Below are 22,926 nucleotides of genomic sequence, written 5' to 3'. Positions count from 1 at the left end.
AATTTCAAGAGATCCGGATCTAGTCTTAACTCTTATGCATCATCATAATTCATACATCTTCTGTCCTTGTATCTAGTGAAATTTTTTTTGGAGATTTTATGTGAAAAAATAAGCTGTCAAGATTGCAAAATTAAGAAAGAAATTGTGAAGGATCTTAAGGTTTTTTGGATGCCTCAAAAAAAAAAAAAAAGCAGAAGAAGAAATACTGGAGGGAGACAATGTTGACAGTTTGCTTGTGTGGAAGAGAATCTTGAGTGATTTATTTTTGATAATGGAGGCAAGCTCTTGGTTCAACGTAAGAATGCTCCTCCGAAAGTGACTACAGGAGACTTATTGACAGGCATCCAAAGCTACGACAAGTTGTAGGCCCACTACCCTTGGCATTCAATTTGACATTGTCTTGCTTAAAAGAATGTAGGACAGTTGGAGTACTTCCCTATTTTTATATCATTTAATTTATTTTGTATATTGATACTTTTTACTTTTTACTTTTTACAATCTAAAAGGGTAAAATCCATTAATTACACCGTTCCCCTTTTGAAGACAATAATGTATATATATATATTAAAGACAATAATGTGATTTTCTTTGCAGCTTTTGAAGTCAGCCTGTTTATAATTATATTTTTGGATTTTTTTTTAAATTTTTTTTTTCTTATAATGCCAAAAGGCCCAAAACTTGAGTGGTGCAGTCATAGTCGTCTGATTAGAATAAAAGGATGTTAAGGCCTTAGGAACTTCATATTATAAAGGAAAATCATATATAAACTCCTTAGGTCAACGTGCTTTTATTAAAAATTTCTTATGTGTTTTTTTCGAAAATTGACTCCCTGGGTCAATCGAAACTACAATAAACTCTCTACCGTCAAAAAATTTTAACAGTCGTTAGTGCTACTCAAAACTCCTCGTTTTACCTTATTAAAATATTAATTTTTTATTAATTTAATTTAAAAAATTAAATCATTAAAAAAAAAAATGGAGGGGTGACGCCACCCCTGGCCACCACCCCAACCCCTATGGGGTGGCCTAGCCCACCCTTGGGGTGGCTTGTGGCCACCCCCAGGTGGTTTGGGGTGGCCTGCAGGCCACCCCTCCATTTTTTTTTTAATTTTTTTTTTTAAGATTTAATTTTTTTAATTAAATTAATAAAAAATTAATATTTTAATCAGATAAAACTGAGAGTTTTAAGTGGACTAACGACAGTTAACAAAAATTGATGGTAGAAAGTTTTCTAGTAGTTTCGAGTGACTTAAGGACTAAATTTTCAAAAAAAAATACCTAGGGAGTTTTTAATAAAAGCGTGTGACCTAAGGAATTTATATATGATTTTCCTATTATAAATTAATCAAAAAAAAAAAAAAAAAGATTCTAGTGCATCAAAAAACACATGTAAGGTTTGGAAAGCATGGTCCGATTTGTAAGGGCGCTTCCGACGGCCGACCGGTTGGATTTGTACTCACACGACCACCTCTTTCTTAGAAAAAGATGGCCACATCACAACATGGCCACCATTAAAGATAGCCACACACGACCTTTCTTTTTTCTAATTTTTTATATAACTAAAGAGTCCGATCTTCATTTGTCTAAACTTTCTCAAAAAGAAAAGTGTATTTAATTTCAAATATATTTTCTCAAACGTGAACTCTACCATAATATACTTCTAAAATTACATTTCACCTTTATCAAAACATAATTTCAAACCACAAACATTATAGAACACAGCATTTATTTTTGTACGAGAAAACTGTGCAAATTTCATTTTAGGAGGTTTTTCAATTTTAACCACAAAATTCAAAAATTGGCAATCTACCTCCTTGAAGTTTTAAAAATTGGCAATTTAAACTTTCCGTTAAATTAGACGGAAACTTTTAAAAAAAGCTTGAAGGTAATGATGTAATTTTATAGATTTTCGTCAATTTAGACGGAAAAATTAAACGGAAGGTTTAAATTGCCAATTTTTTAAACTTCAGGGTGGTAGATTGCCAATTTTTAAACTTTGAGATTAAAATTGAAAAATTCATAAAACTTCAAAGAGGTAAACTGCATTTCTCCTTTTAGTTTTCTCATCTCGGTCACAACCACCTTTTGATGAACATAATTACACAGACCTACCAACAAACTAATTTATTCACTTCCGAACAAAAAATAAAATATATCGATTTATCCAATTTGGCAACTTCATAATTTTTTTAAAAAATAATAATAATAATAATAAAATCAACGGTTGGTTCTAGTTTGAACTTTGAAGGCAAATAATAAAAATATAAAGAATTTGTAATGGGAGAAATAGAGAGAGAAAAAAAAAATACAAGATATTTAAATAATTCAGTTTTAGGTGGTGTGAATCTGTGATAAATAATATAATATATATAATAAAAATGTATTTTGATTGAGAGGCAGAGGAGAAAGAGTCCCGATTCGTAGTTGGCACCAATATAAGTAAATACGTTTTACAAATAAAATGTTCCGCTCAGCTGAGGGCGACAAACGACCTACTGGCGGACAGGACGTCGCCGTTTTGAGTTGTAAAAAACACTAAAGAGCAAGTGAGTCCACGCATCACACGCGCGCTTTTAAAGCGACGTCCGATTGTTTTTACTTGGCGTAGAATTGAGGGCATTTATTACTTTTCAGACACCGACAGCTTGCCTTCGAGCTACATGTGACCAGACGCGGCTTCTGCTTCGACTTTGGAGCCGGCTCACTCGCTCACTCATCACTCATCACTCATTCACGTGTACTATTCTATTGTTGTCCTACAATTTTTATTTTCTTTTTTGAAACCGACAATTCATGTATCAACGATCCAAACAGTGGAGATTTGCGAGAGTCAAATGATGCTTTGTTTGCATCCTTTTGGCTTGGTTTTGGGGTGATTCACGTGTTATATATAGTGATCGAGAGGCATTCAATGTTTTCTATTTCCAACATATGGTGCTAATAATTCATAGTTAAATGATGAATATTGTTTTGAAATAAGAAAAATACACGTCACTAACAATAGTAGGTTACGTGGCCATCGGAGTACATAAGAGTATTTTATGACAATAAATGTTAGGGGTCAATAAAGAGAAATGTGAGGTGTTTTTTTAGTATTCTTTCAACTGTGATGTTACTTTTAAAATTATTGTTGAATTTGAAATTATCATTATTGATTTTTAATTTATTGGTGATTTTAAAAGTCACATCACAATTGGGAGGATACCAAAAAAATACTAGAAAAACACCTAGCATTTTTCGGTCAATAAATTCTTTATATTTTGTTCATATTTTTTTTACAAATTTAATAGGTCAATCATTATATTCGTGGGGTCCACTATTGACTTATGTATAGTCCACGTAAATCTACAAATCAAATAGTTGATTTGTATGATGAAATTGACTAAATATGAAGAAGAAAAAAAAAAAAAAAAAACAATATTGATCCATAGCATTTATCTTTGGCTAGTGCTGAGAAGCCAAACAAATGAACCTAAAAAATTTACCAAACTGATGTGGTAAGAGTTTTTAAATTAAAAAAATGCAATTCTCTCTTCCTTGTCTGTCACTCACAGTTTGCAACGTCAGTTTGAAAAAAAATTTGGGTTCATTTATTTGGGTCCCCTAGCAATCCTCTTTTATCTTTTATGACTAGCTATTTTAGGACTATATGATGTATATAGAAATTGTTAAAAGTATAATTAGAATAAGCTATGTCCCAAAAGGACGAATTGCAATGAAGTGAGGATGGTGGTGTTTGGTAAATGGATTGGCCTAAACACTGCAGTTAATGTAGATTGATGTGAAAAAAAATAAAAATGTTTGGTATAAAAAAAATAAAAAAGTGGTATGAAAAAATAAAAAAATTTTGTTTTGTAGTGATTTTTTTATTTGAATAATAAAAAAAAGTGAATGATTTTATATAAAAAGTGAAAAAAGTTATAATATTTTTATGTTAATTTTTTTGAAAAATTGTGATGAATAGTGTTTAGGCCAATTCCAATCCTACATCATTTGCGTAGTATGTTTTTTTGTCCTTAACAACCCAATAATTAAGCGAGGGTGATGCGATTTAACAAGTCAAGGAAAAAAAATGATTGATTGATTAATTGTGTTGTATGTATTTATTCATGTGAATATGATACGTGGCATGTTGTAATTTAACTATTGTTTTTTTATTATTATATGTTAGAAACTGAGTAATGTTATGAAGAGGACTAAAATTTTTCTAAATTCCTTTTAAATGTGAGGTTTCTTTTAAAATTATTATTGAATTTGAGATTATCATTATTGAATTTTGATCTATTAGTGATTTTAAAAGTCATCTTACATTTGAGGAGATTTTAGTTCTCCTTATAACATTACTCTTAAATTATAGGGGAAAATACATTTTACCCCATGAACTATCCACTCATTTGCACTTTGATCTCTAATGTTTAAAAAGTAACACTTGACTCTCCCAAACTTTCAAATTGTTGCAATTCGACCATTCTGACTTTTTTTTTTCTTTCTTAAAATGCCCCCATCTCAAGTTAAAAAAAAAAAAAATTAAAAATTAAAAATTGGGTTAAATTCACTTTACCTCTTGAAGTTTTTAGAAGTTTTTCAATTCGAGCTTCAATGTTTAAAAATTGGCAATGTACCCGCCAATGTTTCAAAAAATTTCAATTCAAACTATCCGTTACTAATTTTTGTATAATTTGAGAGAAATCATTTCACGTGCGTCTCAAGTAGGATTTTGATGCCCTATTTCAATTTTGCTCTTATTAAAATCTATAAAATTACGTAATTACCCTTAATTTCATAAGTTTTAATGAGGATAATTACGTAATTTTATAGATTGTAATGATGACAAAATTAAAATATTCAAAAAGAAAAAAAAATGCTTGAAATTGTATGTTATGATGATAAGAAAAATAGTAATAGCGCCACATGAAATAATGTGATTTATTCCACTCTTCGACTTTCTTCTTTTAAGTCTGAACGTTACGCTTTGGGTTGCTCAAAGCGTTGAAGATCAGAGATAACAAGATTTTTAATAATATAAGAAATAAGAGATCAATAAAATTTCAGTTGGTATAATTTTTTTTTGTATATTTTAAAGCATTAAGGTAGAGAGTATAGTATCCACGAAGAGTTCCATGGTAACAATCAAGTGAAAGGGTTAACTGTATTTTGAAGTTGATTTATTATTAGATTCTTAATCTCAAATCTTTCTCAACCTATCTTTATTAAATTATATCAATATTCAACACATTCACATGGAAAACCAGTTTTTTTTTTTTTTTTGTGTCAAAAACTCAGTTTGGTGAAAAACTTTTGTCCCCAGAAATATCACCTCACCCCCAAGAAAAGCAAAAACGGCGGCTGAAAGACAAGGGCGCGGCTTGAAGTTGGAAGCCGTGCGGCTGGTGATGGTGGTGACCGTGTGGTCCCTACATCCAGCCTGTTCGAACCCAATACACACAAGCACACAGCCCATCATCGTCAAGTCTTCTTCTACTTTACTTGTCTCTTTTCCTCTGCTTCTCTTTTCTCCTCACCAAGCAAACCCACTCTACAAAGCCAAAATACCAGAGAAAGAGAGAGAGAAAAAAAATCAACGCCCTTCTTCTCCTTCGAGAGCGCCATGGGTTCTCACATCTGTGGTGTCTCCAAGCTGTTCTTCTTCTTACTATTTCTTTCGCTTTCCACATCATCCGATGCGGCATTGCCTCTCAACCCTCTTTCTAAATCTTCTTCTTCGGCGACCTCCGGCCAAATTAACTCCAACTCCGTCCTCGTCGCCCTCCTCGACTCGCATTACACCGAGCTGGCCGAGCTCGTCGAAAAGGCCCTTCTTTTGCAGACTCTCGAGGAAGCTGTCGGCAAGTACAACGTCACCATCTTCGCGCCCAGAAATGAGGCTCTGGAGCGGGGGCTTGACCCGGAGTTCAAGCGCTTCTTGCTCGAGCCCGGTAATCTCAGGTCACTCCAGACCCTCTTGATGTTCCACATTGTTCCCAGACGAATCGGGTCGGATCAGTGGCCCACTGACCCGTCCGGCCCGGTTCGGCATCGTACCCTCTGGAACGAACACCTGCATTTGAGAAGCCACGATTCGGGGAAGAGAATCGTCGACTCGGCCGAGATTGTTCGCCCTGACGACGTCGTTCGCCCCGACGGCGTCATCCACGGGATCGAGCGGCTCCTGGTTCCCCGTTCCGTACAAGAGGATTTCAATCGGAGGAGGAGTCTACGTTCGATATCGGCCGTCTTACCGGAGGGCGCACCCGAGGTGGACCCCAGGACGCACAGGTTGAAGAAACCGGCAGCACCGGTACCGGCCGGTGCGCCCCCGGTTCTTCCGATATACGACGCTTTGGCGCCGGGTCCATCCTTGGCTCCGGCTCCGGCGCCGGGACCGGGAGGTCCCCACCATCACTTCAACGGCATGCGCCAGGTCAAGGACTTCATACACACTCTCTTACACTACGGTGGGTACAACGAGATGGCCGATATTCTTGTCAATCTAACCTCGCTAGCCACCGAAATGGGGCGCTTGGTATCGGAAGGGTACGTGTTGACCGTCTTGGCGCCCAACGACGAAGCCATGGCTAAGCTGACGACGGACCAATTAAGCGAGCCCGGCGCACCGGAGCAGATAATATACTACCATATCATTCCGGAGTACCAGACGGAGGAGAGTATGTACAATGCGGTTCGGCGGTTCGGGAAGATCCGGTACGATACTCTGCAATTGCCGCACAAGGTTGTGGCTCAGGAGGCTGATGGGTCTGTGAAATTCGGGCAAGGAGACGGGTCTGCGTATCTGTTCGACCCCGATATCTATACAGACGGGAGAATTTCGGTGCAAGGGATCGATGGGGTTTTGTTCCCACCGGAGGAGGAGACGAATACACAGAAAAAAACATCTCCGGCTGTTAAGGTTGTCACCAAGCCCAGAAGAGGTATGTTATAGACATAATTAATCAAAATTGCTTATGTTTATGTATTATTATCGTCAATTGCTTATGTCTAGGCGCATTGATTTAGAATAGCAGCAACATTTTTGCTACTGTTTTGTTGGTAGTGGGTTAGATGGAAGGAATCATGGAATACGCGTTTAAGGTAGTGGTCGTTTCCGTTTTTGATGAGTTTTGTGAATAGCGTGTGTGGAAGGAGAAGCCATTGATGTAAGATGCCCCCATTGGAGAAATTATTCTCGCCTGATGTGAATTGTGATCATTGACTGATTAAGTGGAACCTTTTTCTTCCTTTTCATGTGGGGTTTATGTTTCTGCCATCGATTAAGGATTGAATAGACACCGATTCAATAGTGGATTTGTACATATCACACATGTGGGTGGCACCGATTCAATGGTGGATTTGTACATAACAAATGGGATGTGTTTGGTGTCATTCTCTTTCACTGTTTTTGTTCATCTTTTCTGCAAATTCAATTCAATGGTGGATTTGTACGTGACAAAGAGATGTGTTTTTTTTTTTTTCACTTAATTGTCGGTGAGAGGTAAAGAGGGAGATGGTGTCACAATTTTGATGGAAATATTTGTTTTTATGAGAAATTGTGAAAAAAAAAAAAAGTAGTGGAACCAAGGAAGGTTCCTCAACTAATTGTTTCAATTATTCAAGGAATAATTGAAAATCCAGGGTTGCCAAGCTGTGAGCCATTGATATGCTCTCTAACAACAGCCTGGATATACACTTTCTAATCAGCCAGCATGATTTGTTTTTGTCTTTGTTCAAATTTAATATATATGGGTTGACCTAATTTTTTTTTTTTTTTTTCCATTTGATTTAATTGCATGTGCCAGGGAAGTTGCTGGAAGTAGCATGTAGGATGCTTGGAGCTTTTGGACAGGACTCTCATTTCTCCACTTGTCAATGAAAATACCCTCTCAACAAAACCCACAAGTAAAAAGGAATTCATGTAAACAATTAATAAATGGTAATTACTTATTTATTTTTATTTTTCTTTTCTCTCTTATTTCATTATAAAGTAGGTTAATTTCATTGGTTGAGTTATTTATTTATTTATTATGTGCAGTTGTATGATAATCCCATCCCTGCTAATACAATGGATGCATAGGAAGAGGGAGCACAGAAGAGGAAGTTCACTGTTTTTTTTTTTTGGTCACAAATACTGTAATTACATGTTTTTTTTTTTTTTGGGAATTATTTTTATCTTTGGAAGATTTTATTATTACCCTTTTCATGGCTGGTTTTTGTTTATGCATCCATTGCTTAAGAGTCATACCAAAAACACATATAATATTCTTTGTTATCATATTTTGATGTGTGTATGAAAATGGAGGTCCGTTTTGGTTGGTCTGGGTGGGGGTTTATTCTCCGTTGAAATTACAAGTGCACCGACAGCGATGGTGGTTGTTGTATGGTTTATTATTTTGTTGTTGATTTAGACAGCCCACCGAAATGATCCTTCACGTCTGGTGCTGGTGCTCTGTCATTATATGAACAAAATTTAAGAAATAATAATAATAATAAATAATAAATAAATAAACAGATTGTGGCCAATCATTTGCTTAATGTTTGGGGGAATCTGTTCACTATCTTTTATAATTGTTTATTAATTGTATAATCCATTGCAAACCAGTTCAGTTCATGGAATGATTTGACTTTTTCTGTAAGCAAAGGTTGTCTCACTTCCTGGGTATTCTCTGAGCACATGGTTTTCCAATTTTCCCCTTCAATTATATTACTTTTTTATACTTTTTTTTTTTTACATGAGTTTAAACTCTCTTAATAAGTGAAGTAAGGGTTAATATGTGAGATATTAATTGAAATAGAAGATAATAAATATTATGTTAAATTATCATTAAAAAAAAAAAAACATAATTTGATAAATTTAATCATTAAATTAATATTTTAACATTAATCAACCATTTTCTTTGTTGTCTTACATTGGTTGTTTAAAAAAAAAAAAGAATTCTCAAAGTGGATTATATAAAATGAAATGGGTATTTGTATTTGTCAAAGAGAGTCATGGGCAAATACTTTCAACTGCAATTTAATAGTATAAAATAATCATCCAAAAATTCCGATCGGCCTTATGCATATTTAACTTTGAGATGCAGTCTTCAAGGGTAGCTCATACGGTTGGAGATCACGCCTCATAAAGTAGATGTTACCAGTTTAAATCTCCATCTCCTATTTTCTTTCCCGCGGACATGTTATAAAAAAATAAAAAAATAAATTAAAAAAAAAACATTTTGAGATGCAAATTTAGTGATTGGAAAAGAAACAAATGGCTATCTAGGTTCCTGTACCTAAAAGTCCCTTTGGGCCCCTTCGGCAATAATCCTTGTGGGCATGAGCAACAATGAAGCCTTTACTTCCAAGAAGCAAGCACATGTGTGGGAACCAGGCCAAAAGTGCTGGCCCACTTTTTCAACGCAATTTTTGTAGGGTGTGTTTAGAATTGCGATTTTGTAAGAATAATTTACGTTTTTAAAAGATATCGTAAAGCATAAGACGTTTGACATTATAATTTAAAAATCAAAAATGCAAATTTAAATCAAAATCACAATTTTACATAACAAATATTTGATAAAAAAATATTTTTTAATATATTTTACCAAACATCTCTATGTCGCACTTATTAAAACTGCAATCCCAAAAAAGAAAGTAGGTGAGGAAAGGCAGGTTTGGTAACATGAATAACAATTTCATTCGGTTATTCTTGGAAGGAGCTATTATTATTTATCTATTTAATTAATTTTATTTTTCTGTCTTGGAACTTGGAAGGAAGGAGCTATTACACGTAACGTAAATATCTATTCTCAATTTTTTAGTTTAAATAAGTATTCCTCCCAAAACCTTGCCTCTTGGAATACAACACCGCCCGTATCTCTCTCGTCCCTCTTCCAATTATCCCTCTCTCTCTCTCTCTACCCAATTGGATCGGCCCCGCTTTGCCATATTCCAGTTAGCGAACCCTAGGTTTCGACGCTGTTGGATCGGCTTGAGCTCTTAGGGGACGTAAACCACTGAAAAGTCTATCCTTGGTAAGAAAACCCCTCAATTGTAACTTGTAAATTTCATGGTTTTTGGCTTTCAGCTCAGCTCTGTGTGGAAATATTTGAATGACCCACATGCTTTCTTCTGCCAGAAACCAATTTCATAGAAATTACAACTTTTTTTTTTTTCCTCTCTCTCTAACGAAGTACTTCCAGTTGTTGCTCCTCAGTTTTGATTTGGCGGTGTTAGTTGTGAGTTTGTCAAGGTTCTTGAAAGACTGAAACCCAAGATGTGTTCTTTCATTATTTGCACATAAGTAAGAACTCCCCTCAATTTCTTCAAAATTTTACTCTCCGCGATTGGTAGTGAGAAAGGTGTTGCGCGGTCTTTAACCAAATTCCTGCCGCTCAATCCCATTAATGAGTGAACCATTTTTTGAGAGTTTGGGTCTGAGTAGACCCACAGTTATTAAGCTCATTAGTTGTTGCCCCTCACTTTTGATTGTTGGTGTTAAATAGTGAATTTGTCAAGGTTGTTGAAAGAGATTTTTGAATATGATAATGGGATAATGGCTTTGAAAATTCAAGCTTGTGAAACATTGGGTTTGAGTAGACCCGCAGTTATTAAGCTCATTAGTTGTTGCCCCTCACTTTTGTTTGGTGTTAATAGTGAATTTGTCAAAGGTTCTTGAAAGATTGAAGAGATTAGGGATTGAAAATAATTGGATTTTTAGGTATTTATCTGGTAAAAGCACCTACAACAGGAACTGCTTGCAAAGACTTAGAAAGTTGGAAGTGATGGTCTATGTGAAATTATAAAGGAAGATCCAATGAAGTTGTTCGATTTGGCAGTCTAAAGCCAAAATAAAGAAATTGAACATGGTGAAAATAATATAAGAAAAAAAGTCCACAAAATGTAAATTAGAATTGTATAAAAGGGTGTTTTAGGAAATTTGATTATAATACAATTCCATTTACCAGCATATTGCATTGTACCAAACAATAAAATGCATATTCAAGGTTCTATTCTAGTGTTACAATCAAACTAATAGAAAGGAATAGCTATTCCATTCCAGCTTCTTTCATTCATAATAATAGCTATTCATTTTTCCAATGGAATAGCCATTTCGTGTACCAAATGTGCCCTTAGGGTTTTCTTTTTTGTGACTATAAAATCCTTTCTTTTTTGGGTTTATAGTTTTTATTAGTGTGTGTGTGTGTGTGTTTTCATGCACTTTATCCGCTTTGTCTGCTTTTAGTTAGTTGTAGGTTTGATTATTGATTGATTATGTTTGAACTTTGATAGAATGTTGGAAGGAAAGAGGACTACATAGTTTAATATGAGTGAACATATTTTCCTTTTGCACATATGTGCTTTTTGAATGGAAAATAAGAAAGAATATCGGCTCTTTTGGTATCTAAAGGCTTACCAAAATTGCTTGAAAGTTGTTACTTTTATGATAGTTCCTCTACTGTTTGTTGTGTATTTGAGGATTTGCAAATCTGTTTTGAAATTTTTGGGTTACCTTAAAATTCCTCTTAACTTGATCATTGCTTCAGAAGATCTTCTCCAATGGAAAGGGATCAACCAATCTCTGCGAAAGATGCTATTTACAAACTGCAGCTTTCCCTCCTTGAAGGCATCCAAGACGAAAACCAGCTTTTGGCTGCTGGATCTCTGCTGTCGCGCAGCGACTATGAAGATGTTGTTACTGAGCGTTCGATTGCAAACATCTGTGGTTACCCTCTTTGCCGCAATTCCCTGCTGTCTGATCACGCTCGGAAGGGCCGTTATCACATTTCCTTGAAGGAACACAAGGTTTATGATCTACAGGAGACGAACATGTATTGCTCTTCCAGTTGTGTTGTTAATAGCCAAGTGTTTACTAAGAGCTTGCAAGATGAGAGAGGCTTAATTTTGAATTTGGATAAACTTAATGAGGTTTTGAGGTTATTTGGAAACTTGAGTTTGGATTGTGGGGATGACTTGGGGAAGAATGGGGATTTAGGATTGTCTGGCTTGAAGATTCAGGAGAAAACAGAAACCAAGGATGGGGAAGTTTCTTTGGAGCCGTGGATTGGTCCATCAAATGCGATTGAAGGTTATGTGCCTCAGAGAGATCGTAGTTCCAAGCCTTCACCTTCGAAAAATATTAAAGAAGGTATGAACTTTAAGTTGTATGTTAGAGAATCTTACTCTCGCTTAAGTTGCTGAGAAAAGTGGGAAACTAATTTTTAGCATGAAAATGAGCTTGGATTGTATGTTGCAGGGTCCAAAGCTAAACATACCAAGTTGAGTAGTGAAAAAGGCTTGCTTGTTAATGAGATGGACTTCATGAGTACCATAATTACTAAAGATGAATATAGTGTCTCAAAAGTGCCACCAGGTTCAACAAAGACTGCTTCCCACACTAAATCAAAGGAACCAAAGGGAAAAGTCAGTTGTGAGGACTCAGGGGATCAAGTCACCATATTTGAAAAACCATCTGTTCCCACAAAGAATGATTCTGAAAGGAAATCAAGAGGATCAAGAGGGGAAAAGAGTAAAATAGTCCGCAAAGATAATCATAGCATCCTGGAGGTGCCTTCAGCTTCTAATCCCTGCACAACTGGTCCCAATGCAAGTACTGCAGAAGCAGAAGAGGAAGCCCATGTTGAGAAAGCAGCTAAATCAAATGGAACCTTGCTCAAATCCTGTCTTAAACCTTCAGGTAGAAAGAAACCTAGTTGCACTGTTACCTGGGCTGATGAGAAAGTCGATGGCATTGGGTTTGGAAATCTTTTTGAGGTTAGAAACATGGAAAGCAAAAAATTTCCTGAAAAATTAGGTGGTACAAGTGTGGGAGATGATGAAGAAATGTTATGGTTTGTATCTGCAGAAGCTTGTGCAAAGGCATTGAGCCAGGCAGCAGAGGCTGTTGCTTCTGGAGAATCTGATGCCACTGATGCCGGTATATTATTGTATGCTCTTAAGTTTGTGTTATTGAACTAATTTTTTATTTAGATGGCTTAACTGAATTACTAACTTTTTTCTTTTCCCGTGTTCTCTCACATTCAATATCCAGTGTCCGAAGCTGGAATTATTATATTGTCACATCAAAGTGATTTAGCTGAAGGGGAATCTGAGGAGGATGTTGATATGCTGGAACCAGAATCAGCTCCTTTAAAGTGGCCAAGAAACCCTGAGACTGCATATTCTGATTTATTTGAGCCTGAAGATTCATGGTATGATGCTCCACCAGAAGGTTTCAGTTTGGCTGTAAGTTTTTTCTGTTTAAACCAAGACCGCAGTGATTTTTATTTCTCTATTTTAAATTTATGTTTTACTAGATACAACCTTGCTGTCATTCAGTTATCACCTTTTGCTACAATGTGGATGGCTCTCTTTGCATGGATAACGTCATCTTCTTTGGCTTATATATATGGAAGAGATGAAAGTTTTCATGAAGATTATCTATCTGTTAATGGGAAGGTGTACCCCTGTAAGATTGTCTTGGCAGATGGTCGTTCTTCTGAAATCAAGCAAACTCTTGCTGGTTGTCTTGCTCGGGCTTTGCCTGGACTAGTTGCTGATCTAAGACTGCCAACACCAATATCTACTTTGGAGCAAGGAATGGTATTTATTTTGAACCTTTCTGTTTTGTTTCAGCAATGATGGATTATGAAATGAAGAGTCTTGCACCTCCTTAACATTAATTAAAGAAACTAAATGCTAATTTGGGTTATTCAAAGGAGAAAAGAAAGAAGGAAAGAAAGAAAGGAGGGGAAAAATAAGACATTTGGATATCTAAGACTTTAAAATAAAATATCTTCCTCACTCTTAGAAAGATATAATTTATACATTCTATGTTTTACTTTCACCAAACCCACCACCCCCCCCCCCCCCCCCCCCCCCTCTTTTTTTTTTCTTTTTTCTTTTTGGGTTTTGTGTTATTTACCTGTATTCAAAGTAGTTGTTGAGTATATTATTCCTTATTTCTCTTATAGATGAGGTATCTATTATAGGGAGCAGCTCCCCTCCCATTAAATACCTCCCATTTGCTCCCCTTTTTGAGTGGATATGCGACATGTCAAGTACTAAAAATCCAAGTGACGCTAAGTAACGTCTGTCAGCCTGAAATCGTCCTCTTGTCAAGAGAGCAAGAGAGAAGCTTTACCAAGCAAGTTGTCGAGGAGCAGGAGAATCCGCTTCGGGTAACCATAGAAGGAAGCAATAAACTAAAACAGGAATGCACAATCTCATCCACCAAACTAGACAGAACGGTTTCAAGATCCACGGAGTCAATACCCATCCCTCCACAGTGGACCCACTGTTTTGTTTCCTACCAAATTAGGGAGGCAGCGGAAGAAAGAGGATAGAGAAGCCACTGAGGCACTGAAAATACATTTTTCCTCCTAATCTTCTCTCAAGCAATCAAATACCTCAAAGGAGCAGACCTTTTACTTCCCTCCCCTTTCCTTTCCATTCCCCCTTCCTTCTATTTACTGCTTCTATCACACTGTTAAACTGTTACTGTTAAACATAGTGTAAATGCCACTTAAAAGTGCGGAAGAAGCAATATAATAGGTACAGTTTTATTTCACTTTGACGGAGGAAGAAACAATCCATGGAAAGAAGCTCCATTGTAAGCCACTTATGGAGTTGCAAAATTATGTCACTGTGGGGCAGTGAATCATGTGCACTCTCTATCTGTGTATCATGTGAAAGGTGGCCTTCAAGAACTCTCAGCACTTTGGCTTTCATCAACTGCCTAAGATTTATTTTCTTCCGGTAGTAGCTTTCATCGGTGTTCCTGTTTGGAGAAGAATCAACAGAATAGCCTGGTTGCACTTCCTCTCCACCATAGCCTAGTTGCCCTTCCTCTCCTCTGAGAAGAGGAATCTCCCGATGCAGAACTTCAATATGCTAACTTGCTTACATCGTTAGTTTAGCTTTATTTAGTGGAAGGGATGTGGCTAAAGAATGATCATTGGATCTTGTCTTGGACATGTGCTCTCCATCTATACTATAATGGGAGGCTATGGGAGGCTTTCTAACAGGAGGGGAGCCGCTCCTTCTATTATAAAATCCTATGATAACAAAAAGAGAAGTACCAAGTCTGGTGTTTGAAGTCTTTTTAATTCTTTGAACTTGGCATTATAAGGTTTTCTAGATGGCTCATTGTTGGGCTTTTGAGCCTAGGTTGTTAACCTGTCCCTGAATAGCACTAATACCAATATCATGATATTATTTTTTGGAGAATCATGAGCAAGTCTCGAGCAATCTAATTTCTAGGTGAATTAGTTACATTTGTATTTCAAGATTCTTTTTGCATGTCGAGGGCTAAATTTGATTTTTGCAAAAGCACTGTTTCCTCTGTAATCCTTTTAGTTTTCTATCTTTCTTCCATGACCAATACCCGCTTCCAAAAAATTGGAGATTTCTGATCAGTTGTTATTTTAGCCATGAGAATACGGTTTTCTAGTGCTGTTGAATGACTATAAAATATATTCATATTGCATGGTAGGCATATAAGATAAAAGCCACTTATCAAAAACTTAAGGGAGGATGTAATTCACTTATGACATGAAATCAGTTAGGTTTTGAAAAAGTTTTCACCTTTTCCATTCTCAATTACCACTTCCATGAATAATTTGTATCTGCATTTCCTATTAGGAAAGTATTTTCCTCTTTGATATTATGTTTATACTATGTTTGGCTTGTTCTTTGCCTCTTTTTCTTGGTCATGCTTGGGTCTATCTTTTCCCTTTTCTAAGCAATAAAAGTACTTGTGTCATTATCTCAATAAACCCTACATTAACCATGAGATGACAAGATGTGAGGGTTATGAAGGGACAATGTACTATATTTTTAACATGATATTTTTCATTCTTTTCTTTTCATAATATAGTGTATCATCCAACCATTAGATGATTTTTTTTTGACTGGTGAACCATTACTAAGAAGTTCTTATGCAGGGGCGCTTGTTGGATACAATGACTTTTACGGACGCACTTCCAGCTTTCAGATCGAAACAGTGGCAAGTGATTGTTCTTCTGTTTATTGAAGCTCTCTCTGTTTGTAGGATCCCTGCACTTACACCACACATGACTAATAGGAGGATGTTGTTGCCGAAGGTTAGACCGTCTACCATGTTCTGTCTTATCATCTTATACGTTTAACTTATGATTGGAAATTCTAGATAGCGGTACATTAAGCATGGCAGAAAAAGTGTGTTAACTTTGCAGTTTAGGTATTGTGTGAAGGTAGAATTATGCTGTTGCAATTAGTGGATTTTGAACTATGTTTATTATTTATGCTATAATTTTGTTTTATTTATTATCAAAGAGGAATAATTGCTGATCAACTCATGTTCAAAGAGATTGAATCAGCTTATGAGGCTGGAATTAAATGGTGGACAATGGAAGAAATATGTGATGGTGAATGTGAAAAAATTGAGTCATAGGGGTGCTGACTGCCTAATTTTGCAAAGGGGTAACTCTGGGACGTAAAGATTGATAAGATAGCTATATACTTTAATCATGTTAGTATGGGATCTAATTTTTACAATTTCAATGTCATTTGAGTAAGAAAAGTTTTAACTTGACTTCTGGTTTTGTTGTTGAGTAAATAGGTGTTGGATGGTGCCCAAATAAGTGTTGAAGAATATGAGATTATGAAGGATCTCATGATTCCACTTGGCAGAGCTCCTCATTTCTCATCTCAGAGTGGAGCTTGATGGAAAAGAAATGGCAACTACAAGTGCACATATTATCTATTGGTTTATATCTATTGGTTTATGGGGTCAGCTTTAAGTTTTGTTTTAATTACTGTGGAAAGTTTTGTTTAGCCATGCAATCGACTCTGAAACTTTGACACCCTGGTTCCAAACAATCTGCAGTAGTAAAGTTAAATTTTGGAACTTCATTGTACATCCACAATATAGGGAAGGAAATGCTACATTGAGTACTACTTGTCTTTGCGGAAAGCTTTAGATGTTTATCATTTGTATATTACTTGACTGTCAAGATAGTGCTTGAATATCTCGGCCTCTCTTTATGAAAGTTTTCCAGTTGGAGTCTGCCTATGGTTTTCAAATGAAATTGAATGATTGCTTCCAACAAATGCTTGTGGAAACAGTTCCTAAACAATTTTCAGATAAAACTGAAATGGGAAGCTGCTCCTGTCTCCATCATGAGAGGAAATGTGGATAACCACGAGTTTGAAAGAAAATTCAATCCTGCTTAACTGCTAAATTCAGTCCTTTGATGCTTTGATCCATAAGAGACAAGGATTTGATGCCCTGATCCATGCAAAACAAGAAAAAATAAAACAGATTTATCATAAATTGCCTATAAAAGATGAAAGCCATGGTGATCACTTAGGCAAACACTTCCATAAGCTGTGGATAACAGTATTCAACTTACATGATTTACTCACAACCACTGTATTCACAAGACCAGGAACTCTCTTTCTTTTGATAAGTTTAATGAAAACTTTAAAAACTTTAAAAACTTTCAAACCTATAAATAAAGTTCCAAGAAGTATGTCTTTAACCTCCAACGGTAACTTCATGAGGCATAATCTCAGGGGCAGGTGAATTCAAAACCGGTGCATTGTTCTGGGCAGTATCCATTGTAGGCACTAGGTCTATCTCATCTTTGTATTCCGAAAGACACAGGGACTGGTTCTGGCTTTCTTCATTTTCTGCACTACATGCTTTCTGGTTTTGGGTTTCTTCTCCTGGTGGCTCTGGTTTAGGCTTAGCAGGCTTTCTTTCAGTCTTGGTGACTGCAACTTCCTGAGATTGAAGTCCGAGTTGCGACTTTCTAATTGGCTTCTTCGAAGCAACAACATTTTTGTTAGATTCTGCCCGCAATCCTTTGCTTGAATTGTTCTGTTCACGGTTAAGATGCGGGCTACGATAAGACCCCTCGCCTTCTGAAGAATCGTTTGCAGCAATGGAATTCTTGCTCTTCATGAGCTTTGGAGAAAGGTTCGAACGTGGGCTAGCACAAGGAACATCACCTTCTAAAGAGTTGTTTTTTGCAGTCACAGAGCTCTTCTGCCTTCCAAGCTTTGGAGATATTGCACGTGTGGTCGGAATCTAGATCAATTATGTACGAAAGGTCAGGTGCATGAAGCAGGGTGGGAAGAAGAAAGATTAGGTTTCTCTAGCCCATTTCAAGCATCAAACTCTGTTACAGTTGCCAAATAAATAGAAGAGAGTACCTTCTTTATTTCAATTCTTGGAGGAGGCTCTTTATAGAAACTTGGCATGGGTGTAGCCTTAAATGTCAGGTTCTTTCTCAGTTGCTTGATCTCTGCCTCCTGGCTTTCCTGCAAGATACCCAGAACAAATATAAAATTGGAAGCTCAAAAAGAAGAAACAATTAATCAAAGTAAATATCTCCCAAGTGCATAAAAATGCTATCCCAACACCTTGGATTTTGCTTGCAAGTTGGTTCTTTCTGCTTCTTTTGCTTGTATCTTCTCTTCTATCTTTGAAAAGAACTGGCCAAGAAAAAGCACAAGTTATCAGTGTTATGCATGCAGGATAAATTTTTTAACAAAGATACAGATCAAGTGCATCAACAACCTCCTTGCGTTTTTCAGCTCGTTCTTCCAACCTGGAGGAAAATCTTGAACCGCTGCTCCTCAGCTCATGAGGAGTACCACTTCTGAAAGAATATTACAAGAACATCAATGTAATACCAAGGAGAATATAGATACTGAAGAGAAAGAGATGAGAAATAATGACTAATTATATTTGTGACAAATGAAAAAGAAAAATGCTGATCAAGGATCATACGAAGTAGTGGAACGGGCATCCTCATCCTCTTTCACCAACAGTGCTGCTTTCATAGGATCTGAATTTTGATTAACCAATCTGCAGTTACATCATATCACCTCATGAGAACTTATTCAGGAGAAAAATATAAAGGCCTCTGCCAAAATCTGTAATGCAACATTATCTTTGAGACTCACTGGGATGCCTCAGCTGGACAGTTACTAGTTGCCTTCAAAGAACCAGACTTCCCAAGCTGATACAAGCAAGAACACACTTGAGCATGAAGTATGGTAATAAATGGAGGTATTTACTGACATGAAAGATTGAAAAGAGAAAAAAAATTACCACAGAGCGTCTAATGCTAGGTGTGGATGCTAAAGAAGTTGGCCAACCAGAAGCTCCACCAATTGTATTTGCTTCCTTTGAGTGGACTCCAGTGGATGCATGCCTATTGGGATGATTTGAGTGGGATTTAGTCCCATTTCTTTGAGCATCTTTGGCGTCTCTTTTCAATGGATACGCATCAATGCTCTTGTTCATAACATCAGCCCGGACTCCTTTCTCCGGGAAGGAAACACTCTGAGTAAGGATCGACCTCTGGTTTCGAGAAAATGGAGTTGTGGTTTTCAGATTGGCTTTGTCCTTGGCCAGTTTATTGTTCTTTGGAGAACCACCATTCAAAACTCTTGGTTCCTGGCCACACAAAGACAAATCAGGCCCCAAAATATTAATAACTAGATGCATACCTAAACACATGCAATTATTAATCATCAAGAATCAGCTCAAGTGAGGAAATTCTTTGTGCAGAACCTTTATAGATTTTGAATTTTTACTTGTAGCAACAGTTGTAGAGGCCTTAACTACAACTTCAGAGGAATTAAAGCCTTCAGATATTCCATTCATGGTGGGAACTTCACTGTTACCAACTGATTCTTCCACATAGTTTTTGACAATAACACAACTCTCATCCTCCAAAGAAACCCCATTTTCAGACTCCATTGTGTGACTGATGCTTACAGAAAGGAAAGAAGAATTTCTGCAGAACCAATCAATGCCCCCAATTAGGCCCAAAAACACTTCACTCAATCCACTCAATCACATGAACTAGTATTGGAAATAACACCAGATAAATTACAGACTAGAAAATCCAAATTTTCCTATATTTTCTTCTGAGAATTACACCCCTTTCGGTATTTTGTCATTTTTCAATTGCAAAAATATTAACATGAAAACTGAGTAAAGCTCCATTGGGTTGCAGAGACAAGCTCGAATTCGTTTAGGCCAAAAACTACTTTTTCATTTGGTTGCAGAGCAAGACACGCACCCGAAAAATAAGGGTGGCAAATATTAAACAAGACATTAAGAGATCCACAAAATCAAAATAGGCAGACGGCCAGAAGTGCAGTTAACAATAATGACTAAAGGGAATTTTTCACAAGAACCATACTTCTCTATTCGGTGTATTTCAACTAAAGGATGGGAAACTCTGAATTCTCAGACAAAATAAGAACACAATGAGCAGATTTAGCATCACTCTTCATGCCTGCTGCTCCAATGAAGGATCTCATATTCATGCTTTGATTTGGTGGTAGACACTCTTTCAAGATTTAGCTCTCTTTCTGGTCTTTTGATAATATTTTTCTAGATGCTAATCTTTCATAAAATGAAAAAAAAAAAAAAAAAAGGAAAAAAAAAAAGAAAAGAAAGAAAGAGACCAAAACAAACAAACAAACCAAGTCGGCCAAATGAATTTCTTGCACTTCATTTCCTAAGCAACCGAACAGAGGATTAATACAAATCATCATAAACAGCAGAGGCTTACCAAACTTGAGGACAAGTGAAATTAAATGACAAAAGAAAGCACAGATATGAGATACTTAATACTACTAAGCACAACATCAAACACTCCGACGTCAAAAATAAAGAAATTAAAGCACAAATAAACCAGGTTTTCAAGAATTCAAAGCCCATTTCATCAAAAGTCAAAGAAATGCAATGTTGAAAAAGTTTGCTTATGTACCTTGGAAAATTGGGTTGTGGGTGTTTGGAGTTGAATTATAAATAGGAAGCTCGCAGGCTCAGAGAAAGACGGAGAACAAGACAAAGATCAACTACTTTCCAAACCTGAATTATGGTGCAGATTGAATAAATCTTTGATTGTTTGGTTTAGAAGACTGAAACAGAGTGGAGTTTGAAGAAAGATTGATAGTGGTTTGAATTAGAAGCACTAGTGACGAGTTGAGCTTGAAAGCTACAGCGAGAGAGAAAGATCAGAGAGAGAGAGAGGCGTGGAAAAGAACATGAAGTAGGACGAGCTTTTCAATGAAGTGAAGAGATTGATAAGAGTTGCTGAAATGACTCAACTGCCCCTGCCTTTCAACTGTAACCGTTGTTGTGAAATAAACTGTAACCGCCGTTGTGAAATGTTTTTTCTGCTCTCCCGCGGCGCTCTCTGTCTCTTCTTTCCAAGTCTGTCCGTGAGATGTCTTCTTAAGGCAAATGAAAGGGTTTCTTCTTTTTTTGTGGGCCCACGTTTGCTTAAGGCTTGCATAATTGCATTCAACCTTCCTTTTTTTCTTTTCTTTTTTATTTTTATTTTTATTTTTATTTTTTTAATTAATTAATTAATTATTTTAATTTTTATTTTGTTTTTACAAAGGCAATACCTTGCATTATAAAATCCTTTTCAGCTCACGATTAATAATCGAACAATATTTCACAATTTAAGGGTCTGTTTGAGATTGTGGTTTTAATAAATGTAATTTTAAAAATTATGTTTTTGAAATTACTACTTTTTAAAATCACAAAGGTGTTTAGTAAAATATATTAAAAAGTACTTTTTTATTAAATATTTGTTATGAGAAATCGTGATTTTGGTTTAAACTCACACTTTTTTAAATAAGCACCCCCTAACCTGCTTATAGAAATCGTAGAATTTTTTCCTATTTTAAATTAAGTGTTTTTTAAATCGTAATGCCAAACGCCTTACGTTTTGCGATATTTTTTAAAAACATAGATTATTCTTGAGAAATCGCAACCTCAAACGCATACTAAATATAAAATGCAAGAATTGGTATAAAATAAAGTGCTTTTTAAATCGCATTGCCAAATGCAAATTAATAAAAACATAGATTATTTTAAATTAAGTGTTTTTTAAATCGCAATGTAAAACGCTTTACGTTTTACGATATCTTTTAAACCATAGATTATTGTCCCCAAGAGGTAACTCAATCGGCTGACACCACGCCTAATGAAACGGAGGTCACTAGTTCGAATCTCCCTCCTCCTCTTGTGCGGACATGTCAAAAAAAAAAAACACACAAATTATTCTTGAAAAATTGCAATCTTAAACGTACCTTAAATATAAAATGCAAGAATTGATATAAAATAAATTATAATAATACTTATTTTAATAGAGAAAATATGCACTTTTAAGCTATTATCAATCGTAACTTCTAGCGGTTTGAAATTTGAATGTTGAGGGAGGAAATATAATGTAACCGACAGACAACAAAGCAAAGGAATTTGGATTTTTGTCCTTTAATTTTTGGTTTTTACAATCAGTTTTCTTATAAACTGAAGTGTTAGTTCATAAATAATTAAGTTTGTCAATTTAATTAATTAATAATTAACTTGTCAATCATACACGGTTAAACAATTTACAAATTAAAAGTTCTGATGCCCTAAGCATTTTCCTGCTTGGAGAGAAAAATTTTTACAAAGAAACAAGCTCTTTGAAAGTAAAAGGTTTTGATATTGACAAGTAGCCCCACGACAACCCCTATTGTTGTAATTAAGGCAGAGGACTTGCAGGTTTAGTTGTTATCATTAGCTATTTCTTGATATATGAGGTTTTTGGCAAAATATAAATATTCCTACTCAAACCTATCCAAACTTGAAATATATATATATATATAGGCAAAAGAGATTTAATTATTTCATGGTTTTTTTAATCACATTTGCAAAATTACTAAAGAGAAAAAGGATAACGTCTCTTTTAAAGCAAGAAAGGGCAGGAGAGAGAGATTTACATGTAATCAAAATATTTAATGGTGTATATTTACTAATGAGGGATATTTTTGTCTTTTTACTTTTTGAAATGACAAAAATACCCTCCAATATAACTAATTGTATATTATTCTGTTCAAAAACTGAAGAAGATCATAATTTCTTAATTGAGAAGTACTAGAAAGCCAAACA

The 22,926-nt window shown here is 35.8% G+C and overlaps 3 protein-coding genes across 4 annotated transcripts; 2 read left to right on the top strand and 1 right to left on the bottom strand.

Moving 5' to 3' along the window:
* Positions 1-5,526: 5,526 nt before the first annotated feature.
* Positions 5,527-8,309, top strand: LOC132161866 (fasciclin-like arabinogalactan protein 15). Its single transcript, XM_059572072.2, has 3 exons — positions 5,527-6,928; positions 7,793-7,926; positions 8,026-8,309. Exons 1-2 carry the CDS (start codon positions 5,608-5,610, stop codon positions 7,864-7,866), a joined length of 1,395 nt encoding a protein of 464 aa, XP_059428055.1. The 5' UTR covers positions 5,527-5,607; the 3' UTR covers positions 7,867-7,926; positions 8,026-8,309.
* Positions 8,310-9,825: 1,516 nt separating this feature from the next.
* On the top strand, positions 9,826-17,016 carry LOC132191333 (RNA polymerase II subunit B1 CTD phosphatase RPAP2-like protein). Of its 2 annotated transcripts, none has more exons than XM_088511270.1 (7): positions 9,826-10,003; positions 11,519-12,117; positions 12,226-12,906; positions 13,021-13,214; positions 13,308-13,571; positions 15,914-16,072; positions 16,570-17,016. In XM_088511270.1, exons 2-7 carry the CDS (start codon positions 11,529-11,531, stop codon positions 16,672-16,674), a joined length of 1,992 nt encoding a protein of 663 aa, XP_088367396.1. In that variant the 5' UTR covers positions 9,826-10,003; positions 11,519-11,528; the 3' UTR covers positions 16,675-17,016. The 2 variants fall into 2 exon arrangements, with proteins under 2 accessions (XP_088367396.1, XP_059462270.2); XM_059606287.2 differs by having other exon boundaries at positions 11,516-12,117.
* A 245-nt stretch (positions 17,017-17,261) lies between these two features.
* On the bottom strand, positions 17,262-21,157 carry LOC132191335 (TPX2 (targeting protein for Xklp2) protein family). Its single transcript, XM_059606288.2, has 9 exons — positions 20,747-21,157; positions 19,537-19,762; positions 19,072-19,419; positions 18,924-18,979; positions 18,748-18,825; positions 18,535-18,616; positions 18,378-18,449; positions 18,168-18,275; positions 17,262-18,042 (listed from the first exon to the last, which is right to left on the bottom strand). The coding sequence occupies exons 2-9, from the start codon at positions 19,723-19,725 to the stop codon at positions 17,488-17,490; spliced, it is 1,488 nt and encodes a 495-aa protein (XP_059462271.2). The 5' UTR covers positions 19,726-19,762; positions 20,747-21,157; the 3' UTR covers positions 17,262-17,487.
* Positions 21,158-22,926: the final 1,769 nt, after the last annotated feature.

This window comes from Corylus avellana, chromosome 10 (genome assembly GCF_965113065.1).
Source record: "Corylus avellana chromosome 10, dhCorAvel1.hap1.2, whole genome shotgun sequence".
Lineage (NCBI taxonomy): Eukaryota > Viridiplantae > Streptophyta > Magnoliopsida > Fagales > Betulaceae > Corylus > Corylus avellana.
The sequence above is the reverse complement of the archived record's forward strand: the minus strand, read 5'-3'. Positions and strand labels throughout refer to the sequence as shown.

Bases quoted from the DNA above. Each gene is read 5' to 3' on its own strand.
- LOC132161866 (XM_059572072.2), top strand. From the start codon at position 5,608: ATGGGTTCTCACATCTGTGGTGTCTCCAAGCTGTTCTTCTTCTTACTA. The intron at 6,929-7,792 runs GTATGTTATAGA...TGCATGTGCCAG, and splicing joins TGTCACCAAGCCCAGAAGAG to GGAAGTTGCTGGAAGTAGCA.
- LOC132191333 (XM_088511270.1), top strand. From the start codon at position 11,529: ATGGAAAGGGATCAACCAATCTCTGCGAAAGATGCTATTTACAAACTG. The intron at 12,907-13,020 runs GTATATTATTGT...TTCAATATCCAG, and splicing joins ATCTGATGCCACTGATGCCG to TGTCCGAAGCTGGAATTATT. The intron at 13,572-15,913 runs GTATTTATTTTG...GTTCTTATGCAG, and splicing joins CTACTTTGGAGCAAGGAATG to GGGCGCTTGTTGGATACAAT.
- LOC132191335 (XM_059606288.2), bottom strand. From the start codon at position 19,725: ATGGAGTCTGAAAATGGGGTTTCTTTGGAGGATGAGAGTTGTGTTATT. The intron at 18,276-18,377 runs GTGTTGGGATAG...GGTATCTTGCAG, and splicing joins ACTTGCAAGCAAAATCCAAG to GAAAGCCAGGAGGCAGAGAT. The intron at 18,043-18,167 runs GTACTCTCTTCT...TAATTGATCTAG, and splicing joins CAAGAATTGAAATAAAGAAG to ATTCCGACCACACGTGCAAT.